Raw genomic sequence first — 9,425 nt, forward strand, 5'->3', positions numbered from 1 at the left:
GGTTGGGGGCAAAGCCTTTGCTGCTGTAATATAGTGCCCTCCTCAAGGCTTAATTCCTGGCCTGTCATCCAGCAGCTGAGTTACAGACCAGTTTTCAGACGCAAGAACCTTCAAGGAAGTCATCACAGACTCCAGCTGAATGTTTGCTCTTCAGAAAAAAAAAAGACCTCTGCTTTCATTTATCTCTGTATTCCCTGCATGGCTGGCTGGTTTTTTTTTTTCATAATGCCACACATGATTTTATTTTTCCCCCCAAGGATTATTATTGCCTCTGTGGTGTCCTTGTCTTTACCGCGGTTGTTTTTTGTTTATATCTTATTTCATTTTTTTTTTCTCCTCCTCTAGTATAATCCTCTGCTGAAGAACACTGTGTCTGTAAAGAGATGTTTTCCTTTCATTTCAAATTGCCTGGTTGAATAAAGGTTAATCAAAAACACGTTGGGATGTTGTATGGATGTCAGATGTTTGCTTGAAGAGGCAAAAAGACAAGCAGGCTGTAATGTTGTTGCATTTTTTTTTTTTTTTTTGGATGAAAAGGAAATTGTGGGTGCGAGTTAGTTCACTCAAGTGTAACCCCTGTCCTCTAACACAGCTGTAATGACAGGAGATGAAATTGCAAACAGAGAGACAGTAGACTCTGAGTGATATTTTTATCCTTTAATCATAGCTGGATGCTGTAATGATTTATTTCAACAGTTCGCCTTTAATAATTTATATTTTACATGTGAAGTTTTGATTTGTACCTTTGTTGCTAAAGAAAGAACTGCGCTTCAGTGGTAATGACTCTGTTTATGGGGGTCTTATAAAAGCCTTTGGTTATAAATGTGTTGCTAAATATACTTTAACTCTTCTCTTGTTTTAACAGGTGTCCTGCTCTAAACCTGCCTTTCAGCATGGCTGAACATGGCATCCCAAATTCACCAGCGACTGCCGCTCAAAACATGAATATTTGTCCTTTCTGTTCAGCTTTTCTGTACTCGAATATGACAAACTGTGGCAGTGCTTCTCTTTGTAAATATGTGACTCTGCCAAAGAACCCTGGCCAAGGCCACGTGATCGGTGGAGAGTTGGAAAGAACCACAGCATCTGCAAATTAACTGGACGAGCAGTGTGTGCAGCATAAACAGCTTTTATCTCCTGCATTAGGAGGAGCAGGGAGAAAAAGGCAGGGGGTTGAGCCTGTGGTAATTGTGGAGCAGATGTGACATGAGTGTGGGCAATCTGCGAGACCCTTAACAACTTCAATACACCCAACTGATTACAATGGCTCCTGCTGAGAACATGAGTGTTCTCTCTGCCGCAGATCGCTGTCCCAACTGCAGCTCCTCCACCCACCCAGAGGTGGATGTTACCAAGGTGGTGGTTCTGGGGATGGTGCTGGTGGTGTTTGCAGTGTTCGGGGTCCTCGGTAACATCCTAGTCATCCTGTCAGTGTTGTTCCACCACCACTGGCGCTCTGTGACACATTACTTCATTGCCAACCTGGCAGCAGCAGACCTTTTGCTCAGCTCCGCCGTCCTGCCCTTCTCTGCCACCTCCGAGGCTCTGGGCAGATGGGTGTTCGGCCGCTCCTTCTGCAGCGTCTGGGCCGCTCTGGACGTGCTCTGCTGCACTGCCTCAATCCTCAGCTTGTGTGTGATCTCTATCGACCGCTACCTTGCTGTCAGCTACCCTCTGCGTTACCCTTCTATAGCTACGGGACGGCGAGGCCTGACCGCCGTGGCTGCTCTCTGGGGACTCTCGGCAGCCATATCTGTGGGCCCTCTGTTTGGCTGGAAGGAGCCCGACCCGGAGGATGAGACGGTGTGCCGAATCACAGAGGAGCCCGGCTACGCCTTGTTCTCAGCATTAGGATCTTTCTACATACCTCTGGCCATCATCCTGGCCATGTACTGCCGTGTGTATACCGTGGTGAAGAGGGAGACAAATAACATCAGGAGGGGCAGTAAGGGGGAAGGGGTTGAGACTGAGGGGGTGGTGCTGAGGATACACAGAGGAAACGCTGCTCAGACGGGGAAGCAGGAGGATGACGAGGGGAGCGAGAGGCATAAACGCTCCACCTTTTCCCTGCAGCGGCTACTGAAGCTCTCCAAAGAAGAGAAGGCAGCCAAGACTCTTGGCATTGTTGTCGGGTGCTTCGTTCTCTGCTGGCTCCCTTTCTTCCTGGTCTTACCCATCGGTAGGTACATCCTCACCTCTTCTGCTCTGAACCTGTCACTGCCCCGGTTTGTACCTCATGTATTTGTTTAACATTCAAGTCACAAAGCTGAGTGTCTGTTTTTCTGAAGGACAACTCCCTGGCAATCTTTCAAAAACCCAGAAAAATCATTGAACAACACATAATGCTGTTTAGAATATATTTGTAGAATGAAAATATTCCATCTGCAGCGTGGTAAAAAGACTATCAACCTGCTGAATTCTAAGTAATATTGCAAATAAAAGTGTCATTATTAGATACAATTATCTAGATTAACTGTTCCTTTCCATTAGTCCAGATTTTCATACACAAGAAATGTAAGAAGAAAGTGGGTTATTGTGTATGAAAATATAAAATACCAGAAAATAACATTAAAGAACATCTTCAAACCGGAGATGTAGAGGTGTACTCCAGGGTGTGTCATCAGGTGCGTTCGTTTTGGACTTCAGATGACTTGATGGTGCCGGTGACTGCAGGGGTGGAGTATGAAGGGACTGAGACGAAACCTATATGTACCTACTGTTTACTCACCCAAAAAGCTGGTCTGAAACATTTTCAGGCTAGGCACAAGTTTACATCAGTGCTTTGACTCATAAAATAAAATCAAAGTTATGTGTTATGAAAATGTCGAGGGCGATGAGTGAAGGTGTTCGGGGGTGAAGTCACAATTGAAATACCTGCTAGAGCAACACTTTTAGAGAGAGAATAAAAAACAAAGCCCACCAGTGAAAAGAAAAGACACATAAAGGATAACAAGGACATTACTACGTTTACAAAAACAAGCTCCTGAACTGAACTGAACTGTTTTTACAGCTTTCTTGCTAGAAATGAAAACTAAAGTGCTGGTGTCCACATGTAAACTAGAATTACTGCCTCACAGTTGTACGCCTCCGACAACCAGCCAAGTTGCAGGAAATGTGGTCACAGTCTCCCCTTCATGAGCGACTGCATTGAATAATGTCCAGATGTGTTTTTGCAGGGCATTGTGATGTCACAGTGAAGTTGACCTTTGACCATTTGGCTATAAAATATCATCACTTCATTTTATCCTTATGGACATTTGAGTTAAATTGTGTCATAATTAGTGTATGAATTTGTGGGTTATGTCCAAAAGCATGTTTTGTGACGTCACGGTGATGACCTTTGACCACCAAAATCTAATCAGTTAATCTTTGAGTCCAAGTGAATGTAAGTGCGTAATATGAAGAAATTCCCTCAAGATGATACAGAGATAGCGCGTTCACAAGAATGGGTCGGACGGAAACATAACGCCTCCGGATCTGAAGTTCTTAGAATAAAACCGTAAAACACATCATGCACATCAGTGAAGCCTGAAGCCAATCAGGAAAAAGTTCAGTCGTCACAGAGGTGGTTCCCAGTAGGAGAGCAACTGCAGCACCTGACTCAGAAAACTGCGGCAGCCTTGGTCCTGCAAAGTTTTACAATCGTGTGACATGGTGAGGTTCTGCAGCGCTAGTGAAAGTCAGACAAAATATCTATCCAGCATGTATTGTTTCAAGCCCAGCATGGATCACATTAAGTCCGCACCGCAATAGTGGAACGCACCTATAATACCATGGCATGAAACTCCCTACCAGAGAGGGCAGTTAAACGAAAAGTTTTGAGAAACAGGGTTTTTGGAGGATTGGAAATTGTCTTGAGATAATTTATGATGTGAATTGACTTGACTTGCCTTAATTTTATCTTTTAGAATAAAACAGATTGAATGTAACGATAAAGCATGAGAGACACAAACTGGGGCCTTGAAGTGATTCATCTGATATTGAAATTTTTGAGTAAATAACATATTTACTGAATTTGAAAAGGGGATTTGAATAATTCAAGAATTAATTAATGTCATTAATTAATGTCATGATGAAGAGCTTTAATGATTACTTTGACGCTGCTTCACTCTGAAAAATATATAAAATGTTCATTTGAATTTTAGCAGAAGCAATAATGAACTAATCAAGGTTGTTTCTGCTGTTCCAGTAAAATTTCACAGGAGATACGAGCTTCAGTTAACAATATCAGGAGCTCAGGAAATAGGTAAATGCCCACTAAGCCAGACAGTCTTAAGTTTATCTTTGATAAATTATACCTAGATTTTGTCAGACTCTGTCGAAGAAGATGATAACAGTGATGTTATCAGAGGTGTTAGCGAGGACAGAAACCAACCATTGTGAAGATTAATCTAAAATCTTAATTGCCTTCGAAATAACTCTCATGGCTTGACTGAGATAAGTGACTGTCAGAGTGGGCCGAGTGTATTTAAGGGTAACAGTTTGTCAGCAGTTACCTCCCAGGTCACAGATGGTGAGATCGTTGCTGAAACATGTATTCACTCACACAGACTGTAATCTCACGGAGAGAGCGACCTGTATATGATACAAGACGGAGGAGTCGTGGATTAAACACATCATCTGGCAAATAATATGTGTTATCTTTCACTCTTTTCTTCCCCAGTGTTTACATTCATAACCAGCCATATTAAAACCTCAATGTGTAATCCAAATGTAAACAACAGGATTGCAGTTCCAATGACTGGAAGCTGTTGTCACTTCTAAACAGAATAACAAGTCTTTTAATAGAGGGATTAACACTATACAATAAGTAAATGTAATTTAATATACTGTATATATTATCATATTATATATACCACATAGTCTTAGTCAGTGAATGGAGTTTGCTCTGTTGTCATGGAGCTGGATCTGTTGACATGCGAGGTTAATAGTTATGATTTCAACCATATCAACTGTAGATCTTTTTTTTTTGAAAGCACCAGAAAAAGGTAGTGAGTGGACCACAAGTAGGGATTTGTTTAGTCAAACTACTATTTCTAACATGCTAACATTTATTATTTAGCACTAAATACAAAGTACAGCCTAGGCTGAATGTCAATGGTTTTACAGGTATTTGGTCATAAAAGTTCAAATTTGAATCTGAGATTGAAGATTGAAAAGCTAAAGAATCACCATTTATTACAGTTCATCCTGAGGGGAGCATGAATTTTTTACCAAATATTATTGCAATCCATTTAATAGTTGTCAAGACACTTCACTGGGAACAACAAATTAACCACATGGTGGCACCAGAGAACGAAACAAAGTCTCAGTTCTACACACGGCCCACGTCTTTGCCCATTTTTGGATTAGCCGAGGGTTAGGTGGAGTCAGGCGCTGCCAAGGCGGCAACAGTGGAGTAGCTCACTCTGAGCTTCAAAACCGCTCTTCAGATACGTATGGGTGACATCATGCTATGCTATGTCCAACTTTATATACAGTCTGTGGATGCTACAGGAAAGGTCAGGGGATCGCAAAAGAAATAAAGAATGCAGCTTCTGGGCACCATGAATATCTGTACCAAGTATACGGCAATCCATACAATAGTCATTGAGATGTTTCAATCTGGAGCCACACTGCCGAAGTAAGAGCAGCCCTCCTGTAGCTACAACTACTGTGATACAAAAGCTGTTGCCCCCCTGAGTCATTTGTATAATGTTGCTTTATGATACTTTTTACTCTGAACGCAACATCAGGCAGGACCGTCCTCCCTCCCCACCGTGCCTCGACTCCACCGCTCGAGTTTCTCAGAAGGGACATGAAGAAATTCAATTACAAGCAACCAGACAGACCAAATGAAACACCACATCGGAGCAGAATAGGCTTCTACTGTGAGATGAAATGGAATGAACCAAACTATTGCTCCCTCTTATGAAAGCTGTTACAGATAACAAGCATGGGGCTTAATGGGCTGTAATGCTAGGAGGCATCCTCAGTCACCCGACAGACGGTCATCCGAGAATAGTTATGCATTTCAATTGAGACAGACCTTCATGGCTCACAGCACAGCGCTGATTCTAGCTCTGAGGCAATGATAGTCTGAGATTCCCAGACTGAGAGTGTGAAAAACCACTGAATATTTTATTTTTCATTAATTCTGAGCTCTTCAGATGAACAGCCTGTTTTGTGTTGAAGCACTTTCTGGCTGCCCACCTTTAACTGTAGGTGCAACCATGCTGCCATCACTTGCACAGTATGCTGACAGAGCTCATAATAGGAGGTGTCTGCGGCTCCATACACACAATATGAAGCAGTTATGAATCACTGCTTTTATCAGAATTGGTGAAAATCAGACCAATCAGACTGAAATTTAACAACTTCTATTTTCTCCATCAAGATATTTTTGGTCTTGTACTATGAACTTGCATGTTTATTAGAATAATATTTACAAATCTGCTCCACAGATTTGAATAACGGTCCCTTGAACCGTTATTCTTTTGTGTTTTGATGCATCAAAATGTTTTCCAATGATTTATTTCCAAATTTTTGGAGGCGTGACTTTTGTGTAGTTATTGTAACCACATATAGAAGATATGTGCACATATCAACTCCTAGCAATCCTGTAAAATGTAATAGCATTTGAATAATAAGATGTGCTACATCAACATGATTTATGTAAACATGCCCTGTGTGTGAGTTTTCCTATAAAGCCTCTGATGCGTTTCTCACATTGTGCATATCTTTGAGGTCTAATGTGTGAATGCATTTCCATCGTCATAAAAAAAATTTTCAGAGCGATTTTAAAAAAATAAATAGTTAATCCTACGTTCTGTACATTTTGGATGTATTACAAGAACTGCATACCGGACTCAAAATGGGGCCCACTGGCTCGCATAAAAGCTGCTCACCAAGCACACGAGCCAGAAAAGTTTTCTAGCCTCTAGGTTTTTGTTCTGTGTTGTGTGGCCACCTGCACATGCACATTTGTGTTTCCCATGCGTTTGCAGTTCAATGCGTCTTGTCGACCATTTTTACGGATGTCTTTTTTAAAATGGTGATCTGTAGGGATTACTTTCCTTGCTATACTGTGAGTGGCCACTGGGACTAGCTAGCAGCAAGGCTGAGTGGAGCTGGCTTTGTGCATGGAAGCATTGTCACATTGAAACCAAGCAGCAACCTCCGGGGCTGAAAAATGAAGTTTGTACGGAGGCTATGTCCATCTTTATTTACAGTCCACAGTATGATTGAAACAGAAAACGATCTCACTCAGAAGTTGGACGTACACTGTTGTCTGAAACATCTTTGTATCCTGTAGTGTAAAATTTTCACCTAACTGGACCTAAAAGGCCCTAACTGGGAAAAATAAGTCACGGTATAAAGTATATAAAAAGGAGTGTCCACATACTTTTGGCCATGTAGTGTAACTCAGTGGTCAATTTTCTATATATTTTTTATCAATTTATAAATATTATATATGATATGACGATGAAGATGAATATATTATATATATATATATATATATATCTGAAAATCAACATAATCCAGACTTTAAACTATTTTCATAATACTTTAAATTCAGAGGCCTGTTCAGCCTTGGCAGATGTAATGGCTCTCTTAAGTGCTTTCTGATTCTTCCTGGAACATTATGTGTTAGTGCTGTATTAGTGTCTCTTTTAATTCATATTTTGATTTGTCTGTTTGTGTGTGTTCTCTAGGATCCATCTTCCCATCCTGTAAGCCCCCTGAAATCATCTTTAAAATAACCTTCTGGCTGGGTTACCTCAACAGTTGCATTAACCCCGTTATCTACCCGTGCTTCAGTCGGGAGTTCAAGAAGGCCTTCCACAACGTGCTCCGCGGTCGCTGCCTGAGAACTGCCAAAGCTCAAGGACACACCACCACCTATCTCTCCAGTTCAGTCCCCACATCTAATTCCTCTTATCCCTCAGCCCAAGACAGTGCCACTGTTTCCTCATGGTGTTGCTGCAGGGCCCTGACAGCGTCCTCGCCATCTGTCGGCAATCCCGATCAGGCTCAAAGTGCACAAATCCAGAGTAAGACTCTGCTGAAGGTGTGGTGTTTCTCAGCAAGTCGAACTCCAGTGCCGCAGAATTCCTCCACTCACGGGTCAGCTAAGGTCTTGCGTCTTTCTCTTGGGGTTAAAGGAGAGGCTGTTTGATTGGTGTGTTGAGGCAATGTAGGAACTGTGAGCATCCAATCTTGTACAATGGTTTTGCCTCGGAGGAAACACTTACAGTATGTAAAACTTTCCTCAGATATATTCCTCAGAGGCATCAGAGTGCATGGCCAGCTGAAAGTGACATTTCTACAGAGAAAACAGAGGGTAAGGTTGAATTAAGAGTTCATGTCTATTTCAATACCTTGAGAGTTGAGTGTAATATTTTGTATACACTCAAGAACCACTATTGAGCTGCTAACAAACCGGGCACTCATCGTAAAAATGTTCAAGAGAAGCTTCTCAGCACGTAGAAGACTGAAGTATGAATGTACACGAGAGAAAAAAAACATATCTAAACCTCTTTCGTGAAAAAATACAAGCCATTCTTTGCAAGTAAGGACATAAGGTTAGCATGGATAACCATCTGTGTTTAGCCAAGAATGAAAGAGATAATAGCATCTCATTGAAAAGAGATTATAAAAACTCCAGAGACGACGCTTCTTTATATACTAGTGGTGTTTCTGCAGATTGCACAAAATCCCTCAAGGCAGAGATTCTCATATGTAAATTGAAAGTGGAATCACATTGTGTAAGAGCGTGTGTATTATATGTGCTTTATAAGGGACTAAACACTGACATTTTTCACAGAGAAATGACGGTAAAACCTTACACTCCTTCATTGTACCTCTCTGACGGCTTAAATGCTCATTCTTTGTTTTTTTTGTGGCTGTGTCAGAGATGTTAATGTTTGACATCATTGCTTGTGCTGGTGTTACATACATGAAATGGTGTCAGATGCTTTTCTCTTAGTCTTGGTGATAGACTATTGATGTGTCTTCCCCATGCAAACACTGGAAAATGAAATCATTCACTGGCTGTTTAAAACTGATGCATGAAGAATTCAACCAGCAACTGTCTGAGGTCCCTGTTCTTCTGTAACTTGAATATGTGTGTTGTCGTTAAAGCTGCATTTGCGGATTTGTGGCCACTAGGAGGCAGAATAACTCACCGTCTTGACATATTATCATCCTATAACGCTGTTATTATTCAGCAGAGCAACATTACCATCCCATTTTGAGTCATGTTTCTGTCCACTTCAAGAATATTAGTCCAACAATCAATCTCTTTTAGCTCTTGATGGATTTGGACCAACTCCTGTGGGAAATATCTGGCTCTTTAGCCAGATTATCCGCTTTCTTCACAAGCCTGTCTCTTAATCTGCCATTTGGTGCTGGGCAGGTAGTCAGTTTATCTGTACCATGAAACC

At 41.5% G+C, this 9,425-nt stretch overlaps 1 protein-coding gene across 1 annotated transcript; it reads left to right on the forward strand.

Annotated features, from left to right (window-relative positions):
- The first annotated feature begins 871 nt into the window (after positions 1-871).
- Positions 872-9,063, forward strand: adra1ab (adrenoceptor alpha 1Ab). Its single transcript, XM_023399463.2, has 2 exons — positions 872-2,179; positions 7,695-9,063. The coding sequence occupies exons 1-2, from the start codon at positions 1,264-1,266 to the stop codon at positions 8,156-8,158; spliced, it is 1,380 nt and encodes a 459-aa protein (XP_023255231.1). The 5' UTR covers positions 872-1,263; the 3' UTR covers positions 8,159-9,063.
- Positions 9,064-9,425: the final 362 nt, after the last annotated feature.

The sequence above is a fragment of the Seriola lalandi genome, unplaced genomic scaffold (assembly GCF_002814215.2).
Source record: "Seriola lalandi dorsalis isolate HSWRI2012SDOR001 ecotype SW California unplaced genomic scaffold, Sedor1 jcf7180002051954, whole genome shotgun sequence".
In the NCBI taxonomy this organism is placed as follows: Eukaryota; Metazoa; Chordata; class Actinopteri; order Carangiformes; family Carangidae; genus Seriola; species Seriola lalandi.

Coding starts and splice junctions, on each gene's coding strand:
- adra1ab (XM_023399463.2), top strand. CDS start 1,264: ATGGCTCCTGCTGAGAACATGAGTGTTCTCTCTGCCGCAGATCGCTGT. Junction 2,180..7,694: donor CTTCCTGGTCTTACCCATCG/GTAGGTACATCC, acceptor TGTGTTCTCTAG/GATCCATCTTCCCATCCTGT.